This window comes from Kogia breviceps, chromosome 3, assembly GCF_026419965.1.
Source record: "Kogia breviceps isolate mKogBre1 chromosome 3, mKogBre1 haplotype 1, whole genome shotgun sequence".
NCBI classification, from domain to species: Eukaryota; Metazoa; Chordata; class Mammalia; order Artiodactyla; family Physeteridae; genus Kogia; species Kogia breviceps.
The window spans coordinates 140,904,504-140,928,322 of NC_081312.1; the positions used below are offsets into that span (position 1 = coordinate 140,904,504).

Consider the following 23,819-nt stretch of genomic DNA (forward strand, 5'->3'; position numbering starts at 1 on the left):
CAGTAGGTCCTTGTTGGTTATCTATTTTATATATAGTAGTGTGTACATTACAACTAACATTTTTATCTCTAGTTGTGGTGAAGTCAAGAGACTTCTTTTGCCACTGATGTTAATGATTTATCATGTTCTAACCAGGTGACGGTGGTTGTATCATGACAAATTATAAATAATTTGTCTCTGTAATAGTATCATTAGACTTAAGGAAAATTTCTGATTAGATATATAAATAGAAATATGAGAGAGAAAAAGTGACTCAGTCATTTTCTGAGCTAATCGCTTTGTGAATCTATTTTAAATTGCATTTTTGTGTGTGTGTGTGGTATGCGGGCCTCTCACTGCTGTGGCCTCTCCCGTTGCGGAGCACAGGCTCCGGACGCGCAGGCTCAGCGGCCATGGCTCAAGGCCCCAGCCGCTCCACGGCATGTGGGATCTTCCTGGACCAGGGCACGAACCCGTGTCCCGTGCATCGGCATGCAGACTCTCAACCACTGCACCACCAGGGAAGCCCCTAAATTGCATTTTAAAATCAACAACCTGAAACCACAAGAAACCAGAGAACCTATTTAATTGCTGAAATGATTCTCTTTCACCACATACTTGCTCAAATAAGCATTGCACATGAACAGCAAAAGTGTTAGATGTTTTGGTAGCTCTTTTTCTGGTTCCTGAGTATTCCCAGGTCACCCTCTCCAAAGTCCCTTTGGCCATGTGTACAGAGACGGTATAATGTCAGGCTTATGCTCTGACTCTGGAACCAGACTGCCTGGGTTCAAACTCCAGTTCTGCTATTTACCAATTTGAGCAAATACCCAGCCTCTCTGGGCCTCTGTTTCCTCATCTGTAAAATGAGGATAGTCATTGTAGTTACTTCATATGGTTATCACGTGCATATAGGTAAAGCACTTACACGAGTGCCAGGCATGTAACAAGCACACATTGAGTGTTGGCTCTTGTTATTATCATTCCTGGGCAAACTCCTCATGTCTGAGTAATGTGCTCTGTAGAGTCAGACACTACTTCCAGGATATCTGTGGGTCCAGTCTTGATTTTGTGACCATTTGTGATTTGTAATGTAGACTCTGCCAATAAAAACAACGAAAATATGAGCCCTCCCTTGAGTGCTCTATAAGCACTATTAGGAGTCCAAAGACATAGAAGACCGAATCCTTCCCTCGAGCAGCTTACAGTCTAGTTGTAGAGATGAGGCCTTCATAGCAAACGAAGAACTAAATACTAGAGTAAGCCTGCAGTCTGTGATGTGACCCAAGAAGCACACATCCACTAGGCAGCCAGAGCCTAAAAATGGGGAAGTCTTGGTTGTATAACCCGGTATGACTGGAGCAGAGAGTCACTGTCAGCAGATAGTGGAAGATAAGGATAGACAGGTATGCCATTCCCAAATTTTTAAGAGCTCTCTTATGCCAAGGTTTTCATTGTAAAATTATTTTCCTTGTTCTTTGGAGATCATGAAGGAACAGTATACGAGCACTGGGCCAGCCCTGAATATTGCATTTCAGAAGACCATGAATCCAGGCCTGCAAGGTCTTAGTTCTGCCAGGAAAGACGTTCCTGAGGTCTCGGAACAGAATTTAGTGCCAGCCCTGGGTGAGCAGTAGTAGGGGGCATAAGGTAAGCTGGGTAGGCCTGCCAGGGAGGAGGGGCCGGGTCATGCAGCACAGGGACAGCAGAAAAGGCCAGAAATAAAATGAGGGGCTTCCCTAGTGGCGCAGTGGTTGAGATAATGTGACAAGTATTAAAACCAAGTAGGTTTAGGGCCTTCCTAGTGGCACAGTGGTTGAGAATCCACCTGCCGATGCAGGGGACACTGGTTCGAGCCCTGGTCTGGGAAGATCCCACATGCCGCGGAGCAACTAGGCCCGTGAGCCACAACTACTGAGCCTGCACATCTGGAGCCTGTGCTCCGCTGAGAGGCCCGTGCACCGCGATGAAGAGTGGCCCCCGCTCGCCGCAACTAGAGAAAGCCCTCTCACAGAAACGAAGACCCAACACAGCCATAAATAACTTAATTAAGTAATAAACTCCTACCCCCAACATCTTAAAAAAAATGAAATAAAAAAATAAAATGAAAGGCTGCAGATGTTAGGGTTAAGGTTCGATCTTCAAAGTGAATACAAGTGCTGAAGTGTTTATAGAAAAATGACAACTGGTTGAGGCTCTCTTTAGAGAAATGGTTCTGTTTATCATTCAACTTCATTTCCTAGCTTCAGTATTAGATACAGTGGCTGCTTAGAGGAGGAGGATGGAAAATTTATCTCGAGATTAAAAAAACACACACACAGAATTTTTAATCCATATCTTTTTAGACTTTGGACCTCTACCATAACTTTTTTCCCCAATTTTGTTGAGAAATAATTGACATACATTACTGTATAAGTTTAAGGCATTCAGCATGACGGTTTGATTTACATATCTTGTGAAATGATTACTACAATAGTTTCAGCTAGCATTCATCTTCTCATGCACAGTTGACCCTTGAACAACACGGATTTGAACTGCATAGGTCCACTTACTTATACTCATACGGATTTTTTTAATATATTGGAAAAAATCATAAATAAATATGAATTTCTTTTTAACATTATCTTTTCATTTTTGATGTCTAATGTTGGTAATACATATAACATCTCCTTTATCACATATGACAATATGGATGTAGATACTGACCAACGATTCACCTTGAAAACAAAGGATATAAACTTATGGTATTGATAAATACAGTACAATACTGTCAGTGTATTTTTTCTTCCTTATGATTTTTTTAATAACATTTTCTTTTCTCTAGCTTACTTTATTGTAAGATTATGGTATATATAGCACATACAACATACAAAATTTTTGTTAATCACCTGTTTATGTTATCAGTAAGATTTCTGGTCAACTGTAGACTATTAGTAGTTAAGTTTGGGGGGAGTCAAAAGTCAAACTTGGATTTTTGACTGCATAGGGGTCTACAAACCCTAACCCCCGCATTGTTCAAGGGTCAACTCAGATACAATAAAAAGAAGAGAAGACAGGGAAAGAAATAATCTCCTTGTGATGAAAACTCTTAGGATCTACTCTTGTAGCAGCTTTCCTTTATATCATAAAGCAGTGTTAGCTATGATTATCATTCAACTATAGCTTCTTAAATAATAATGTACAGTTGAGTATTGAAGTTAGTGAATTGATTTCTGATTACATCTAAGACCCTTTGCCTCATGATAAGTCTAAAAATAGAGTCCATTCATGTGTCAAATATTTTTTTTTTCTTTTTTTTTTGCGGTACGTGGGCCTCTCACTGTTGTGGCCTCTCCCGTTGCGGAGCACAGGCTCCGGACGCGCAGGCTCAGCGGCCATGGCTCACGGGCCCAGCTGCTCAGCAGCATGTGGGAATCTTTCCGGACCCGGGCACGAACCCGTGTCCCCTGCATCTGCAGGTGGACTCTCAACCACTGCGCCACCAGGGAAGCCCCATGTGTCAAATATTTATTCATCAATTAATACATTTAAGATGATGTCTTATGCAAAGCTTCCTCTTCCACCCAGGAAAGGGAGAACTTGGAATAGTTTCTTCACATTAACAAATATGCTCTCTGAAATTAACAATAAAAAAAAGTCTTTTCAAAGATATCCAGACTGTATAATTGGTACTTTTTTTTTCCTAAAAGAGTTAAAGCATTTTCTGGAGCTTTTTATGTATTAGGTTAAAAACCATATCCATAAATGTTCATTTTAGGCCCAAATTGTTTTTTAAAGGATTCTAATATTTTTATTTCAGTTGTAAAATATCACTAGCCCTGGATCAACTTGTCCTCTTTTCAGCATTGGTACATTTATGCTCAACATTTTTACTTTAATATTTTATAGCACTTGGCCCCAGTATTAGAGCTAGCCATTTAAAATGAAAATTAGACTTGGCTTTTATTACATCCTGTGACATCAGAGTTTCATTTCTGTTTATATACAGGTGATAAGAACAAATTTTTTATTTAGCAAAATCTTCCAGGCCTGTGATGAGATAAATGCACAAGTGGTAGGATGTGTTAAACCCCAATTTGCATCAAGATGATTTGACGGGGTTTTTTTTTGTATTTTTCTGGTTTCTTTGGTTTGGTCTTAATCATGCCTCAGCTCACAGAAGATGCTGGGCTTCTGACCTTGTCATAGATAGGGTCTAACATGGTGTCTGGCTCAGAGTAGGGCCTCTCATGCTTGCTTGGGAATCACTGTTGCTGAATGTGCCCACTGGATTGGATCTGAGGATGGCAAAGCAGACATCTCCACTTACCACATGTAACACACGAGGTCAGCTTTAATCAGAGATCATTTGCATATACAGTTCTACGGGGAGGCCAGTCACTACTGAGCAGGAAAGTAGGTGAGGAGATCCACATTTCCATGACTTATTGTTGCCCGGTGCCTGAGTGTGGGACCATACCAGCTCACTTTGGAGAATGAGGTTTCCTGGTTTTTTTTTTTTTTTTTTTTCTAAAGAACAAATTTCCTTCTTATTTGCTTCCTTGGGGACTGTTATTCCTGTCTTCTCCCCCCATTTTAATTTTATCATTTCTTCTGCCTCTTCCTCTCTCTGATTTTAATCTATGCATGCCCTCTCTTTCCCCCTCAATAAAATTAAGTTGCCAATTATCCTCTTTCTTAACTTTAAATCCTTAACTTTCTGCCCACGTTTATCCAAAGATATTTCTTGTTCCTCACCCCCATACTTCCGAACATTCCAGCAGAAACTTCCCAAAATAAATAAAATTGAAACAGAGTTCATGCCTCTCCAACTAGGATTCTCAGCTCATCTCAGCCACAGAAATGGAATGAGAGGGATTCCCACGTCCATGGTCCCCCAAATACCAACATTTCCGTTGGATTGGAAAATACAATAATCCGCTCAGGCATATGAGCATTCACCATAAATCATAGAGTTATGAATAAATCTTGGTTGTCAAAAGCAAATGTGTAGCCGTTCCAACGCGTCTGCCATTAGAATTCAGCAAGGCAGCTGTCAGCTGTTTTCTTGTAATTAAACAGCCAATGAGCAGCTAATTAAGACATATGTGTATACAGAAGTGGAAGTGGGTATGTTAATGAACTGTAGGAATCAATTCATTAAGTGAAAATTGTCAAAAGACCAAACATCAGATCAGCATTTCAGCCTGTGCCTCACTGGGAAGGAGCCCCGAGCTGGAGGGGAGCCCCTCAGAGCTATACCCCACGCCACCCCAGCACCTTTCCAGCCACACCCACAGGTCTCTGTGTGGCCAACACCCTCTTGGGGGCAAAATTATTAATAACCCCAATAGGAAATGCCATGTCTATTTCAAAGCTTTTTATCAAGGAGACCTAGCAAAGGAGAGCGTTTTCCTACTTGTGTAAACCTGGTATTCGATACCCTATAAAATGCCATCTCCCTCACCTTGTGTTTGAACCATTACATGGAACTGTGTACACCTGGAAAGTGGGGCATTTTTACTTGTTTGTTTTGTTGTTTATCTGTTTCTATTTGGTCTGCCCCACATGTTTGTCTGGATGCCTTTTGGATAGTGTATTAAGAAGTCTCTGGCCTTTGGGTTAAGATGCACCCAGGGTTCAGGGATTCAAATCCTGGCTCCTCTCCTTACCTGCTGTGTGACTTTGGATACATGGTTTAACCTCTCTGGCTGAATCGCTTTGCTGCACAGCAGAAATTAACCCAACATTGTAAATCAACTCTACTTCAATTAAAAAGAATAATAAAGCCATTCAGCTGAAGTTTCTGGAGAGTGTGTACGTATGTGTGTGTTGGTGATGGGGGCAACAGGGCTGTAGAAGGCCAGGCCACGACTTTGGGTGTGTGCCTGTCCAGGATACGGGGGAGCCACTCAGCCTGGTGGGAAGTGAGGGGTCCAGCAAGGACTGGGCTCAGTCCAGTCACGTGCTGGTCAGTTTTTAGCAACCAACAGTGTCTATTTGTATGTCCATAACTTTAGTGTATATGTCACTGATGTAATTTCATACATTTTATAAATAGTAAAATCGACAATATTATAAACAGAGAATATAGTATATATGTGGATGGCCGATTCTCACGGAATGTGCTCATTGATTTTTGCTGAACTGTCACATCCATACCTGTGGTTACAGCTGACGAAAGACTGTAGCACCAATGTGATTTTTCGTTTACATTAATGAATAAGAGGAAAGTGAAACAAGGAAGAACATGTTTTGGAACTTCACTCATTCCTCAGTGATGACTTGAGCAACTTCTTTGCTGAATCAGATAATAGTTTTTAAAAACTAGAATATTTCTTTATTTTTTTATTATTTATTTATTTATTATTATTATTTTTTTTTGCGATACGCGGGCCTCTCACTGTCGTGGCCTCTCCCGTTGCAGAGCACAGGCTGCGGACGCGCAGGCTCAGCTGCCATGGCTCACGGGCCCAGCCGCTCCGCGGCATGTGGGATCTTCCCGGACCGGGGCACGAACCCGTGTCCCCTGCATCGGCAGGCGGATTCTAAACCACTGCGCCACCAGGGAAGCCCTAGAATATTTCTTTACATTCTTTTCTTGTGCTCTTCACAATGTGATGGCTACAGACATGACATATTTTTAAATTGAACCCACATCATTATCATTTTCTTCATCACTTTTTAAAAATTTTTATTGAATTATAGTTGATTTACAATGTGTTAGTTTCAGGTGTACAACAAAGTGATGCAGTTATATATATATGTACATATATCTATTCTTTTTCAGATTCTTTCCTCATATAGGTTATTACAGTATATCAAGTAGAGTTCTCTGTGCTATACAGTAGGTCCTTGTTGGTTATCTATTTTTATATAATAGTGTGTATATGTTAATCCCAAACTCCTAATTTATCTTCAACACTCTTTAAATGTAGACAGTAAGCAGAGCCATAAATCAAGCCTGATCCATAGCACCTTGTCAATTTCTGTGGCGTTAATACTCTCAGCACATGGTCAATTTCAAACCTCCCCACAGGACATCTCACTGCACGCAGGATAAGGAAGAGGTGCACAGTAGCACACTGTTATGCAGTGAGCTACCATTCAGATATAATTGATGTAAGTAACCTCAAAAACAGGGACAGTAGCAAAATAGTAATAAAATAATAAGTTAATGTTTAATAATGGTGATGTTTAACAATTGGTTCACGAAATTCCTGAAATGTTAACATTCAGCTCTTGCAACCTGGTATCAGCCTTCTGCCACACCCATGGCCTCAGTCCCTGTCCTGGGGAGCTCCAGTCTAGTGGAATCAATGAAAAATTTCATAGTATACAGCCAGATTGTTATTTTTTTTTAATTAGGCAATAAAAGTTTCCAGGGCTTCGCTGGTGGCACAGTGGTTAAGAATCCACCTGCCAATGCAGGGGACACGGGTTCGAGCCCTGGTCCGGGAAGATCCCACATGCTGCGGAGCAACTAAGCCCATGCACCACAACTACTGAGCCTGCACTCTAGAGCCTGCGAGCCACAACTACTGAAGCCTGCGTGCCACAACTACCGAAGCCTGCGCTCCTAGAGCCTGTGCTCCACAACAAGAGAAGCCACCACAATGAGAAGCCCACACACCGCAAGGAAGAGTAGCCCCCCACTCACTGCCACTAGAGAAAGCCCACATGCAGCATCGAAGACCCAGTGCAGCCAAAGATAAATTTATTTATTTATTTAAAAAAAATTTTTTTTCCAGAAAATAGAGGCAGAAATCAGAAATAAAACTCAAGGAAAGGCACTTAGAAAGACTTGGTGAAATAAGGGGAGATACACTTGAGAGTTCTCTTTGAGGCACCAGCAGTGGGGGCAGAAGGCTGACGTGTGTGAGGAAATCAAGACTGTGTTTCATCGGTTTTGTTAGCCCAGCACCGCAGGAGAGATGCTTACGTGGGAGGACACTGCACTTAAAATTAGGGCACTGGAGTTTGAGTCCCAGCACTAACACGTAGCCATGGAACAGCCTTGGACAAGTCACTTACCATTCTGAGCTTCATTTTTGTTACCTGCAAAATCAGAAAACTAGAGTATAGACCTTAACAAAGGGAAGGCAGCAGAGTCTTCGGAAAGCTTTGTTAAAATGTTTGCCATACAAAATGACATTTCTTCTTTTTTGACCTATAAAAATGGTGCTTTCACATTGTTCAAACTAGTTTGTATGTCTGCGACTATACTCCCAAAGGTTGTAGTTCAATAGATCTCATGTGTATTTTAGAATAGCTCCATGGGTGATGCTCATACACCGTCAGTTTGAGAACTACTGAATCTGATAATCTCTCTACTTCATTTCATCTCTAAAGGCCTGTTTGTATTATTCTAATGTATTGCAACAACTGCACGTGAGTATGCTGCCACTAGGTGGTGGTAGTGTGCCGCAGTCACACCAAGTGCTGTATCCTCCTACCCTGCAATTCATCATGGTGGCCCTCTCTGCCCACGCCCACCATGTTTATAGTGGCACATCTCCGTGTATCTTGACATCCATAAAAAGTGAACCTTTAAGAAAGCCAAAGAAGTCATTCATTAGCTCAGCTTTTAGAAATAAAACTCCAAAATTGTGTAGTTGATATCTTTCCCAGCTGACTCACAGCTTCAGCACTTTCTTCTTTATGTATACCTCCTCAGTTCCACCCCAGAACTCCAAGTGCTGCATCGTGCTGTCCCTGCTCTCTGTGTGGCCTCAAGCTTCCCAGCCCCTAGAACTGGTTTCTCAGCTTACTCATTTCTCAGTGTAACCCTCTCCAGGATTGTCCCCCAGTCAGTCAAGATCCTGCTTCTTCATTTATGAGCATACTTCTCCCTTGAGGAAGGAAGGTACCTACCATACTTTCTCCCTTTCTTCCTCTTCTTTCTTGCTCTTCTAGTCCTTCTCCTCTTTCGTGTTCTCATCAGCTTTAAATACTTTATCCGTTTAACTGCCCAAATCCTCTGAGAAACCCCAAGGAACACTGAAATGAAAAGTTTTTTGTTTGTTTGTTTTTAAGGGGGAAAAGGGGGCAGGAAAGGAAGACCAAGCCCTCATTCTGTCTGAGATGCAAAGTTTAGTGTGTCTGAGTCACCCAGGCTTACCCTCTTTCTCCCTTCACAGCTCTCACCTTATAACCCCACCTGACTCCTCCCACTTGGTATTTGATAGCTAGCCTTGTGGGTATGACTCTGTCGATTTAATCCAAAAGAAAGGTCTCTTCTCTGGTTCTTAGCATTGCCACTCCGTGAACTTTCCACAGTCATTTGCTCAAATGACTCAGTGAGAAATAAATGGTGTTATAAAGAGTAAGGTGAAGCATCCATGAACAGGGAACTATATTCAATATCCTATGATAAACCATAATGGAAAAGAATATTTAAATAAAGAATGTATGTGTGTGTGTGTGTGTGTGTGTGTGTGTGTGTGTGTATAAAAAACTGAATCACTTTGCTGTACAGCAGAAACTAACACAACATCATGAACCAGCTGCACATCAATAAAAAACAAACAAAGCTGAGGCATCCGAAGAAGTTTAGTCCTTTTCCAAACGTTGGTTCCAGCCTCAGTGCGTTAGCTCCAAGAGCATGTGGAAAGCCTCCTGGATTTGCCTTTCAACGGATGGCATTTCTCAGACATCTTTAATGATGGGGACTGTGTGGTGCGTCCTTGAAGTCAGTTTGTTGTTGTTATTGTTTTGTTTGTTTTCTAAACGAGCCAGAGTAATTTAGAAATAAGTAACGTGAATAAAAGGGGACATAGTTCTCCCAGTCAGAAATGAGGGAAAATCACGAAATCGTGAGACTGGTTTCCTCATGTGAATAACCCACATCAGGAGGTGGCAGTAGAAGAGGAATCTGTACAATGCCTGGGCATTGGCGCCCTGGCAAGCCAAAGGGGCTAACCTGAAGGAAAAATGCTAATTTCAGAGCAGGTCAGTCTGGCTCTCTTGTCTTGAATACCTTGTGTCTTGGCGCTGACTCCTTTCAGGATTGCCTTCTATGAGAACCCCCAAGTGGGAATCCTTCTGGCACTCAAAGGAAGCAGAAAAACAACAAAAGGGATAAATGTGTGAGTTCTGGAATTAAACCACCTAAATTCAGATCCTGGCTTTACCCCCATGCTGGGGGGGAGGGGAGGAGGGGGGAGGGGGGATGGGTTCTGAGCTAGTGCCTCTCTCTCTAAGCCTCAGGTTCTTTGACCGAAAAACCAGGAAAATGATAGCACCTGCCTCGTGTTGCCCTTGTCAAAATTACGTGATGGAATCCATATAAAGCACAAGGTGCCTAGCAAATAATAAGCACTGTTTTAAGGATTCCTGGGATTGGTTTTAATCAAGTAGGTGAGACATATAGACAAAAAAATGGCTGCTGTGAAGAGAGCAGTTTGTCAGATTCACAGACTTAGAGAGTGAACTTGTGGTTACCAAGGGAGAAGGGTTGCGGGGGGGTGATAGATTGGGAGTTCGGGATTGACATGTGCACACTGCTGTATTTCAAATGGATAACCAGCAAGGACCTACTGTAGAGCACAGGGAACTCTGCTCAATATTATGTAACAACTTAAATGGGAAAAGAATTGGAAAAAGAATAGATACATGTATATGTATAACTGAATCACTTTGCTGTATACCTGAAACTAACACAACATTGTTAATCAACTATACTCCACTATAAAATAAAAATTTTTTTAAAGAGAGAAGTTGGTTATAACATAGGTCCCTTGAAACAGGAGGCACAGCATGCCACACAGAGGACCACAGTGGAAAGCACCAGCGTCAGTCAGGAGGCAGATGGAATGAGGGGGAAACATGGGAGGAGGTGACTGGATCTTAGGGCTCTGGATCAGTTGGTCTGCATATAAAAGGTGTGCTCCCAGGCAAGTTGTTTGCTATTTCTAGGAATTAGGTAGTCCTGGGAAGCATAATCTCTCCTGGGTTATCAAGACCTTAAGCTGTCAAAGTATTAAAAAATACGGAATAAAAAGATATGATTAATACAGACACTCATTAAGATCTCTCTCATCATCATCATCATTATCTTTATCATTATCATTATGCCCTCCCAGAATTCTCTTGTAGCAGAGCAAACTGGTGGTTGTATATGGCGTCTGTGCTAACATCCTAGAATTTCATTAGCGGTGGTTTGATGTTAACTTGAGTTTAATATGTGAAAACTAAAGAGTAGCCTTTTTTTCCTTTGATAATGATCCAAGCATTATTCAAGAGCTGTGTCTAGTCCTGGATTTCAGATTTTTTAAGAAAGTGGAGAAACTGGAAAGGATCCTAAGAAGAAATACTAAAGGTACAAAAGAACCTAGAAAGAAAGGTGACAGATGCTGTGATTTGGTCTACAGACAAGGTACTGGGAGATAACTTGGCAGCCTGCAAGTACTGGTTCCATTTAAAGAAAAAAGAGAGATTGTGTAGACATTCTCCATATTCAACGATTATAGAACAAAATGGAGCAGGCTCATTCAGCCTCAGCTAAAGGAAAAGAAAAATTCAGCCTCAGCTAAAGGAAAAGGAAATAATTCCTGATCCTAGGCACCTGCAGTGACAGCAGACATGGAGGGTCTGAAGGTGGTAAAGTCTCAAGAAAATAATAAACACCTATCAGCCTTGACAGAGATTATGTGTCTCAGACTCAACTGAATACCTAGACAGGTGACCTCTTGGTATCTCTTTCTAAGGATTATCTGCCTCTGTTACCATTTATATTTTCTTGAATTCTCTCCACTAAGCCCCAAAGGAAGCTTTACTTCCCACTTTCTTGTCAACAGAGGGAAAAAAAAAAAAAAACAAACCACAGCTTTTGAGATATTTTGAGAAGAGAGAGATTGCCTCACAGAAGAGGCCAGACTGGATATCAGGGAGGTTTGAAGTACAGTAGAGAGACAGTCTGAGACCCTGGGCCCCCAGCCTGGCCCATGTTGGTCAGTGAGCAGCCTGGCAGAGAGGTGGTAAGAGGTCAGTGCCTGTCCCTCCCATCCTAAGTTGGTTTCCAAAAGGAAGGAACTGGGAACTCAGGTCATATCCATCATAACCATGACTTAATCCACAAAGTCCCCAGCCATCACAGAAGAAAGCAGATGTACTGAATAGTTCTTCCTGAGTAGCTCACATACCTTTCTACCCACATATTGTAGAAAAATCAGAAAGCACAGGTGAGCAGAAAGAAAATTAAGATCACTCCTGCCCCCACCAACCAGTGCCAGTTGTTCTTTTCATTCGAGGGCATAATTTTCCAAAGTTTCTTCCATGTTAAATATATGGATTTTCCCTACAAAATTGGATTATATTGTGTTTAGTTCTTTAGCTGTTTTTTTTATTCAGCAGTATATTTTTAATAACCTTTTTATGTCAATAATCGTATTTCTAAAGCACCATTTTTAAAGGTTGCTGAATGTATAGATGTCTAGTATAACTCTTCCAATTCACTACTGTTGGACATTTAGCGGCTTTCTAAACTTTTTTTTTTTTTTACCTTACCGATAGCACGGTGGTGAACATCCATGTAGGTAAATCTTTGTACCATTCTTAACATTCCTTTAAAATATATTCCTTAAAGGGTAATTACTGGTTCAATGGATAGGCACGTTTTTAAGGATTTTGATAGAACTACCAAGTTGGCCTCCAGAAAAATCTTCTGGTGAGAGAGTGCTCTTATCAGGTTGCCCAGCACTCTGTCACTCTGTTAGTTCTTCAGGATTTTACCTGACCTTCTCCACTAGTGTCCCCTTGGTTGGGATCATCTGTCTTTGCCATTAAAGATTTGAAGGTGACTGTACTCTTTTGTACCTTCCATGGCTCTGCTTCATAGAAATGACTCTGGTTACCTTCTTCTTTTTTTTTTTTCAGAGTACATCCCTAGTTTGGAAAACCATTGAGAGATAGGTAAATAATCAAAAGATAACCAGAAACAAACCCCCCATACGTTTGGAAATTAAGAAATATGCTTGTATAGATAAACAACAATATCCTACTGTATAGAACAGGGAAATATATATATATATATATATATATATATATATACACACACACACACACACACACATACACACACACATACATATATATGTAACTGAATCACTTTGCTGTACACCAGAAACTAATGCAACATTGTAAATCAACTATACTTCAACTTTTAAAAATGTGCTTCTCGGGCTTCCCTGGTGGCGCAGTGGTTGAGAGTCTGCCTGCCGATGCAGGGGACACGGGTTTGTGCCCCGGTCCGGGAAGATCCCACGTGCTGCGGAGCGGCTGGGCCCGTGAGCCATGGCCGCTGAGCCTGTGCATCCGGAGCCTGTGCTCCGCAACGGGAGAGGCCACAGCAGTGAGAGGCCCGCATACCAAAAAAAAAAATATATATATATATATATATATATATATATATGGATTAAAGAAGTAAGCTGTTGAAAACTACAGCATGTTTCAGGTTGAATAATCATGAAAATACTACATAGCAGAACTTGTCGGTTGCTACCAAAACGTAACTAAAAGGAACCCTTGCAGTTTTAAGAAAAGAAACAGCAGTGAAAATTAATGAGCTAATAAGAATCCAGCTCAAGAAGTTAGCAGAAATGAATGAATCAATGAGTGAATGAATTAATGAAATCCTTGAGGTCAGTACTCCTTACGCATCTTAGTACAGCTCCTCATTTCCAAAACAGTGCTTAACAAATAAGTGGAACTTGATGAACATCAGATTGGATTTGTTCAGTCTTCTATGATTCTAAACACATGGTGTTTCCAAACCGTCAAAGTAGAGTATTCCCAGTCTGATTGATCTGCCAAGATAATCCTTCCAAGTGTCACTTAACTTCCTGGGGCAGTAGATTCTGACTTGAGGAATGGAAGACGCCTCAAAGATGGTGGATTTATGTGGTCTGGTTGAGATGAGCGCAGCCACCTGGATTATGGTGAGGCTGTCTTCTTATCTCTGGGCACCCGAGAAGAGTGTTTTGTGTGTATTCTACTAAAAATGTTTTGGAGATAAAGGTTAAAGATAAGTACCTTTGTACCGTTTCATTCAGCACACAGCTTTTGATCGTCAGAGACCAAGAAGAGGGCCCAATCCTGTGCCTTCTACATAGGCAGCTGTCTGCTGCAGTTAAAGAAAGTTTTGCATGTGTAAGGGACACAGGATTGGTCTCCGGGGATCAATTTTACTCGAGGAAAAAGAAGTGACTTTAATTTCATTAACGGTCTCCAGGATGATTGTGCTACAAGTTTAATTCTCCATTAAATGTGCATGCTGCGTGGCACTCCGTTTCTTGCCTTTAGTATCATTCAGCTCCAGCTGACACTAACCTGTTTTCTATTTCATAACTGAATCACAGGGCTTTTTCAGGAGAAGTCAGCAAAGCAATGCCACCTACTCCTGTCCTCGTCAGAAGAACTGTTTGATTGATCGAACCAGTAGAAACCGCTGCCAGCACTGTCGATTACAGAAATGCCTTGCCGTGGGGATGTCTCGAGATGGTGAGCACCCGCAGCCTGCGTCGTACAGTAGCACGGGATTGTGAAAGTGCACTCAGAAGCCTGGACCCAGATCTGCCAGAATATGTCCCTTCTGCCCCTCCACCCCCTCCACCCCTCCCTCCTCTGGCGGCTTTGTGGGTGTCACAGCAGTTACTTCTCCTCCATAAAACCATTCCAGTCAGTTCACTGGCTGCTGGGGGGCTGGGGATGGGGGTGGCATGGAGGAGAAATGTCTGTGTGGTCAGAACACCTTCAGATTTTTGACGTTTAAAACAGGGGTCCCCAACCCCCAGGCCATGGACCACTATCAGTTAGGAACTGGGCTGCACAGCAGGAGGTGAGCAGCGGGCCAGCAAGCTAGCGAAGCTTCATCTGCCGTTCCCCATCGCTGGCATTCCCGCCTGATCACCCCCTCCCCCGTCCGTGGAAAAATGTTCTTCTATGAAACCAGTCCCTGGTGCCAAAAAGGTTAGGGACTACTGGTTTAAAACATTACATGTGGGGCTTCCCTGGTGGCGCAGTGGTTGAGAGTCCGCCTGCCGATGCAGGGGACGTGGGTTCGTGCCCCGATCCGGGAAGATCCCACATGCCTCCAAGCGGCTGGGCCCGTGAGCCGTGGCCGCTGAGCCTGTGCGTCCGGAGCCTGTGCTCCGCAACGGGGAGAGGCCACAGCAGTGAGAGGCCCGCGTACCGCAAAAAACAAAACAAAACAAAACGTGTGGATGAATTGATGGAACGAAAGTGTCACCTGAGGGTCTTAGAAAGGATACCTTCTAGAAGCATTTTTCCCCACAAAAAACACAAGCCAGAGCTAATTGTTACACGTCTTACACTAGTAAGGTTATTGGCAGTTAGGATGAATTAGCTTTTATGCTAACTGGATCCAAAGCCAAACATTTGTACATACAGTAAGTGTGAAAATAGTGCAAAGTATGCCCAAGTGACAAATGTTCTTTTCATTAAGAGAAGCTATTTTAAGAACTAGAGACCATCTACCATTCATTTGCAAAACAGTTCAGGATCTTCCTGGAAAACTGTCTTAAGTGCATGGAATAATCAACACCAGATTTCAAGACTATTCTTATATAAGGAAATTGGGCAGATAGTGTAGTGGATACATTTTAAGGACTTTTCTGAATATCCTGGCTGGCTGGTTCTCTTGAGAGATCCCTTTGAAGGAAACATCTCTTCCAATGGAGTTTCAGCCTGTGGAAAAATAACTTCAGACTGCTGGGCAGGCATTCTGAAGGTCTCCTTTCCCCATAATCAGATGTTCTTGGGGCTGTGGACCCACCAGGCACAAGTTGTACACAGGGTGACCTCTTAGAATTTGTAGGACCAAAGTGAAGTTTTGGGGATTGGAAGATGCAAGTCACAGAACTTATACTGTAATCTCAGAAATTCCTGTGATATGCAGCTCTGCAGATTTCATCTTCCAATGGCACTAAACTCACAAAATTAGGTATATCTCTTATGAATCTGTAAGTTAAAAATCACAAGTTGTGGGTGCGTTTTCTCAAGACCCGATCCAGGGACTTCCCTGGCAGTACTGTGGTTGGGGCTCTGGGCTTCCACGGCAGGGGGCGTGGGTTCGATCCCTGGTCAGGGAACAAAGATCCCACAAGACCACAGCACGGCCAAAAACAAAAAAAACCCTGATCCATTCATTTCTCTTATGGGATAGTATGATTACTGTTGTTAATATTAAGAAAAGAGTTAAAACACAATTCAGAGTCATAGCAGAACAAGTTTCCCTTATGGGTATTAATCCCCTTGGGGGTTCCAGAGTATTCTTTTCAAAAAAATTAAGTACCTTCAGTATGCCTTGTGGAGATTTCCTGTATAAGTGACAGCACACGTTGTTGTGGCCTTGGAGTGAATTTGGGGACTTATACAATTATAGGCCTGAAATTCAGAGCCCACATCAGCCTGACTGCTATCTAACCAGCCCCACCCAAGTTTGTCACCTGAGTTGTGGAAAGTGGAAATTGACCAGAATCCAGCTCACTTGTTTCCTCTGTGCAAAATGAAAGCACATCCTCCCTGGCAGGAAAAAGATCCACCAGCTGGCCTGGACAGTGGGCTCTGATTCCCAACTTCACTTCCATCTATCCTGCCTCCTGCCCCAAGACTCGTAGAATTATGTTGATGGTCAGATGGGTGAATTCATCTACCTGGTCAGGTACCAATTTAACCATAATCAATTAGGAGGTCTTAATCCCTCCAGCAGCGGCTTTATTTACGCATACAGAGTCAGGCTGAGAAATAAATGGGCTAGTGGGGGGTTCAGACCAGGAAATCATAGGATTTTTTTTTCTCAATTATCTGGGTGTTTTTTTTTTTTTTTTTTTTTTTTTTTTTTTTTTGCGGTATGCAGGCCTCTCACTGTTGTGGCCTCTCCCGTTGCGGAGCACAGGCTCTGGACGCACAGGCTCAGCGGCCATGGCTCACGGGTCTTGTCGCTCCGCTGCATGTGGGATCTTCCCAGACCGGGGCACGAACCCGTGTCCCCTGCATCAGCAGGCAGACTCTCAACCACTGCGCCACCAGGGAAGCCCTATCTGGGTGTTTTAGGAGAAATCATTTGGGATTCTAAATGAACTGGAAAATTACTCCAGTCACTGTTCCACTTTAAATATGGGGACACATCGCACGGAGAAGGGCTGCACACACAAATTCTCCCAATGGGGATCTTCCACAGAATCTGCCCTGTCCAAAATTCTGATATTCTTTTTACTTGAGGCTAAATGAGAACAGCAGAAAGTGTTCTTTAAAGATGGGTCCAAGGCATGGAAGCAACCTAAGTGTCCATTGACAGGTGAATGGATATAGAAGACGCGGCACATATATGCAATGGAATATTACTCAGCCGTTAAAAGAAACGAAATTGTTATTTGTAGTGAGGTGGATGGACCTAGAGTCTCTCATACAGAGTAAAGTAAGTCAGAAAGAGAAAAACAAATACCGTATGCTAACATATATATATGGAATCTAAAAAAAAAAAAAAAAGGTTCTGAAGAACCTAGGGGAAGGACAGGAATAAAGACATATACATAGAACAGACATAGAGAATGGACTTGAGGACATGGGGAGGGGGAAGGGTAAGCTGGGATGAAGTGAGAGAGTGGCATGGACATATATACACTACCAAATGTAAAATACATAGCTAGTGGGAAGCAGCCTCATAGCACAGGGAGATCAGCTCGGTGCTTTGTGACCACCTAGAGGGGTGGGATAGGGAGGGTGGGAGGGAGACGCAAGAGGGAGGGGTTATGGGGATATATGTATACATATAGCTGATTCACTTTGTTATACAGCAGAAACTAACACACCATTGTAAAGCAATTATACTCCAATAAAGATGTAAAAGAATGATAATAATTTTTAAAAGACAGGTCCAAGGGTCTCACAGGGACCCCAAGACCCAGGAGCAGGAGAGGGCATAGACTCAAGAGATGTAATTCATGGAATTGCAAGTGCTTCGTCCAGTCTGTTGAGCTTTCTCCAGGAAGCCCCAGATTTGGCTGCTTGATCAGGAAGAAACTCATGTAAGCATACGGTGAAATGAGTGCAAGTGGAGGTTTAACCTCTTGTGCCCCGATAACACCTCCGTGAGTCTGTGCGTCCCTGTGCTCTGGTCTGAACACTGGGAAGAGAAACGTCTAGACCAACTGCCTGGGTAGAGGTGGATCAAACCCACTAAGTAGCATTTCAGTAGCTCCCACTGAGCCTAGGGTTGTGTGACAGCACAAAAACGTAGGTGGTCATTGCTCTGGGTCTCTTGTACCCGCCCTGGGTCTGTTTCTGAAACGCAGCTCCTCTGGGATGTGTCTTTGCTGTTCGGGATGTGGAACAAGCCTGTGTGAGGTGGGACCATTTATTTTCACCTCAGGATCATGACCTTATTTTGTGGTTGTGTGGTTTTTGATGGAATTGTCTGCAACTTCAAAGGAACTCCTAAAGCACGCTAGAGAGGATCATGGAGAAAAGAGTGTTGTATATGGTGTGCCTTGGCTTTTTTCTTCCAGCTGTAAAATTTGGCCGCATGTCGAAAAAGCAACGAGACAGCTTGTACGCAGAAGTACAGAAACACCGGATGCAGCAGCAGCAGCGAGACCACCAACAGCAGCCTGGAGAGGCAGAGCCGCTGACTCCCACCTACAGCATCTCGGCCAACGGGCTTACGGAGCTTCACGACGACCTCAGCAGCTACATCGACGGGCACACCCCCGAGGGCAGCAAGGCAGACTCTGCCGTCAGCAGCTTCTACCTGGACATACAGCCTTCCCCGGACCAGTCAGGTCTTGATATCAACGGAATCAAACCAGAACCAATATGTGACTACACACCAGCATCAGGCTTCTTTCCCTACTGCTCTTTCACCAATGGAGAGACGTCCCCAACTGTGTCCATGGCAGAACTAGGTAATGGCTTGCGTGTTTCCATTGGGATGGACTACTTGTGCCATTTGAAGGAAATGGGATTTGTCTGACTTTCCTCTAATGAGTTATATGATTAAAATGATGCGTCTAGAAGGGCGAGTCACCTTTACCATTTGGACCACTTCATAATTCCAACCTGCCCCCTTGTTTTTGACTGTCCACTGTTTCCCATCATATATCCAAGAAACTCAGTGACCTCTCAGCATCAGAGCTGAGACAATATGAACTTAAAGCAATCTTTAAATTCCACAGAAAACTGTTAGTTCAGGGAATGGCCCCGTTAACGCCATTGATTTAGTTATGTTCTAAGTATTGCTTCATACCAGAAGTTATAAAAATAGCAACCCACAAACTTAACCTGGCACATAGACATGGGTTTTTGACCAGTGCAGAGCTTTACAATTTTTGAATTGGTTGCTAAAATTTTAAACCTGGACAATTCCATCTGAAAGTAAAGATTTTCAGTTTCTTGTGGAAGGAAAAAAAAAAAAAAAGATCTAGTTACACTGGACCAGCATTTGGGAATGGTAGCAACCAACTGGTACCACTTAGGGCCTAACGCCTTGAAATGGGCCCATCCCACTCTCGGCATTTATATCACTGCCCAGTCCCTGTATGCATCTAAGTTTTGCAACTCTGACACATTCTATAATCGTTAAAGGGAAATTGGCTTCTTTATTTGCCAAAATGTTTTGGTGATGGATATTAATGCAAAACTGATACATTTCACAGAAGACTCACCATGCCAAAAAAAAAACCCCACAAAAACCTGTCATTTCCTTATTCCTGTGACATTGGTGCTTCTTGGGAGATGTGACCTAGAAATGTTAACACAGACAGTGGAAAACTTTTCATTTCAAGGAAGTTGTGTTATAACATCCTCTGTTATATTTAATCGATTTTTAAGTACAGCACTATTATTAGAGAAACTTTGATAAGGACCTTTACTGTTTGAGAATTTGATCTGCTCCCTCCCACGGCTCCTCACACAAGGTTATAATCCTTTGGGATATTTCAATTAGTTGCCATGAAGATGACCAAGTTAAGACGAAGAGAGAATGAAGACTTCACATGGAAAAGAACCAGCAGGTTCTGACTTGAGCACAGACGTCCTTAGTTCACAGAAATAACGGTTGTGTTCTTTAGATGGCTTCTCCACCTCTGTACCCCATAAAACATTTTTTAAGTGAAATTTATATTTCCAGTAAAATCTTTCTCCAAATAGAACAAATTGAATGTTCTTTACGGTTTTTACACAAGCACCTCTTTATGGGTCTAAATTTAAATCCTCAAGAGCAGGGACATTTTAAGCCTGGTCTTTAACCACTGAACAGCATTAAAGGTGTATCACAGCTCTTTTGATTAACAGAGAAACCTCTGAACTAGAAGCCAAGCTGAGCAGAGCTAGGCTTGATTTTTTTTTTTTTTTTTTTCTTGAACTAGAACAAAAACCTTCCGTTTTTGTCGTGAGATCTTGGTTGACTGAGCCTTAAGCAGAGCTGTAATGAAAGTAAAATTTTCAGAAATGAATAAGGATTTGATGGAAAACTGACATGATACAGTGAAAAATGACCTAGCTCGCTTTAGGTTTGCTTCCACTTTATCATAAATACTAGTGAATCTATGCCATTTGCTTGTCGAACATTCAACGCAGAAATAAACTCACACCACTTGGCCTAAGTGTGTCCCTTGAACGTGGCACTTGGGCTAAATGTGCACTAATACCTGAGTGGAGCCAGAAGTGGCTCAGCCGATTTCCCCAGCCCCTCCTTCACCCACAAATCCCTTTCCTCTTCTACAGCTGTCACCTCCCAGTGAGTATGAGAGCCCTGTGCCCTCATCCATTCTCCATGTTCTCCTAAACTAGGGATTTTTTCACAGGTAATTATGACATTTTTTCCACAATGAATAAAACTAATTCATCACTAGGATTTGCCCCAAACCCAAAACTAAACAATAATTTAGTTGAAAGGGATATAATGGAGCTCTGATTTTCTGTCCCATTTACAGGTGCAAAATAGTTTGAGGAGCTAAGAGTAGCATAAAAGCAGCCAAAGACCTTGCTGCTACTTCTTCAAAGCTCTCTGAAGTTCCCTGACATTTCCTTGGGGGCTTAAGTCCGACTCTTTCTTTAACTAACTTGACTTCATTTTAGGCTAAATCTTATCATCAGATTTGAAACAAATGAAACCATTTGTGCAATTGGAAAATAAATTGTAAATTAACATATCCTAAGCTCAGTTCTATCTTTCAATAATAGTATCTACTAATCCATTACTGTTAGTGGAAATACATCTGCATTCCTGGCTACGAAATTTTGCCCTTAATGTACACTTGGTACCTGAATTATACATTCCAGATAAACTATCTAGGTTCCTTTTTTTACAAAAAGCTAACTGGGGAATTCCCTGGCGGTCCAGTGTTAGGACTTGGTGTTTTCACTGCCATGGGCCCAGGTTCCATCCCTGGTCGGGGAGCTAAGATCCCGCAAGCCGAGCTGCACAGCCAAAAGAAATAAAAAATAAAAAAGCTAACTGCACTTATTACTATAATTAATAACTAAAGCCTTGTACATAAGAGACAACTGATATGTTGGACAAAGCATGAGACAAGAAGTCAGCTTATGTGGGTTGTGGTCCTAGCTTTGCTGTAGGTTGTACAACCTAGTATAAGTCATGTTACCTCTGCAAGCTACAGTCTCCCTACCCGTGGACTATAAGGATTCAGAGCGTAGACTCTGGAGCCAAATTGTGTATGTTTGAAACACTGTCCACTTGCCAGCTCTGACACCTTGAAAAGTCACTTAACCTCACTGTGGCTTGGTTTTTACACCTGTAAAATGGAGATAATACTAGTATCTTCCCCCTATAGTTGTCATGAAGATTAAGAAAAAATAGTTGTATATATACACAGTATATATATATATACATATATATATAATGTATATATATAGATGTAGGTAGGTATGTTATATGAGTCTGTTATATGAGTCTATGTTATATAGAGTTTACATAGTAAACTCTACCTAAGTGTTAACTTTTATCATCATTGTTAATGTTATTATCTACAAAGTGATGAGAGTTTGGACCAGATGATATCTAAAGTTCCATACCACTGTGAAAATCTGTGACTTTCTCAGAAGACAGGATTTTCCATCTGAAGTATCTAGACCTGGGCTTCCCTGGTGGCGCAGTGGTGGAGAGTCCGCCTGCCGATGCAGGGGACACGGGTTCGTGCCCTGGTCCGGGAAGATCCCACATGCCGCGCAGCGGCTGGGCCCGTGAGCCGTGGCCGCTGAGCCTGCGCGTCCGGAGCCTGTGCTCTGCAACGGGAGAGGCCACAGCAGTGAGAGGCCCGCGTACCGCAAAAAAAAAAAAAAAAAAAAAAAAAAAAAAAAAAAAAAAAAATGAGTGAAGTATCTAGACCTTGGCTGTCCTGATGAAGCCATCATGGTTGAGGAGGTGCACTGATTTGCCTGTCACAGAGTGAGTTATCCAACTGAGCTCAGACCAGAAACCAGGTCTCCTAACTCCTAGTTCCAAGGTATTTCACTATTCCAGACTGTTTGTCTGAGAGACCACACTAACTTCTTAGCTTTTACTCAGTCTGACCATATTCTCCTTTGCTGAAATGGAGACTTAAAAACAGCGCAGTGTCTAAAATCTTACACTTGCCAAATCAAGTATGAATTTTGATCAAAGGCAGCTGGTGAGAATGCAGCCACTGCCCTCTACTGGTCATTGGACATTGCATCATTTGTTGTCGCTTCTGAAAGCTGGACTCAAATAGGTAGGGATGGGTGGGGACAGTTTTTAGGATGCAGTGAAACAAGAAGATGCTGACCATATTAACTGGAAACAAAGCATGATCTGGAAGAGAATACTGTGAGCTTCTTCCCGTTCTTCCCTTCCTGGGATTCTCGCAGCTTCCCTGTGAACGCTTTGCCTTCATCATTTCTTTCATATTTACAAAAATTGAATTTACTACGTACACATTTATATTCTTGTTTCTGATTCCCCATTATTTTGTCTTTATTCCCCTCTTCTCTTCACACACGTCACTGATTCTAAGACATAATTTCTCTTTCTCTCTCTCAGTTTCCGTCTCCTTTAAATTTTTTTCTTTTGTTTATGGTTTATTTTTTATGATATTTACTTATGTTGTTTTCATGTCTGTGTTGTTGCCAAGTGGAGCTGTTAAGGTTTATCGTGCTTCAGTGTTTCAGAATCTCTGAGGAGGTTCTAGTCTCGAGCTTTGTTTAGGTGAACCTGCTCTGTTTTCGCACAAACTAATCTGATTCTGTTTCACGTAAGCGGTAACACATTTCCAAACAGACGCTCTTAATAGTGTTGCTAAGTTTGCCCTCAGCACCACTGTTTTAAATAACTTTCCTATTATATGTTCAAGACCCTGGGAGGGGCATCACTTTGGGTTATGGTTTTGTATTCTTGGAGTCTTGTCAGTTCTTCTTTTACAATACTTCTTGAATTGTCCCTACCTTCCATAACAACTATTAGCAGCCTATTTCAAGCTCTTAGTCCCTTATGTCTAGATTTCAGCAGCCTTCTAATTGATCCTCTGGCCTCCAATCCATCAATGACAAAACTGCTTGTTCTGTTTCCCCAAATACAGTGTTCAGCGTGTCAGCTCCCTTGTGAGAAATGGAGAGACTCCTGCTGACTCCTTTTGTTAATCAAGTCCATACTCTCAATCTCAACATTCAAGATCCTTCAGGATGTGGACTCTTCTCTACCCATATTTCTGTTTTGACACCATCACTTTATCACATCTTCCTGTCTCCTGTAGATGCCATATCCATTCTTTCATCTACCATCCCTTGAACGTGGAACTGGTCCACTGCCTCACACACTGGCCTCTGCCTACCACATCCTCCCCTTCCTTCAGGGGCCAATCCAAATG

General features: G+C 42.3%; 1 protein-coding gene across 2 annotated transcripts in view; it reads left to right on the forward strand.

The window, feature by feature from the left end:
* The window catches only part of RORA (RAR related orphan receptor A), a 731,081-nt gene that overhangs the window by 689,477 nt on the left and 17,785 nt on the right, over positions 1-23,819 (forward strand). For both annotated transcript variants that reach the window (XM_059057843.2, XM_059057846.2), the window contains 2 exons: positions 14,316-14,457; positions 18,486-18,881. In XM_059057843.2, coding sequence (XP_058913826.1) covers positions 14,316-14,457; positions 18,486-18,881 — 538 coding nt within the window. The remainder of the gene's footprint in view (positions 1-14,315; positions 14,458-18,485; positions 18,882-23,819) is intronic.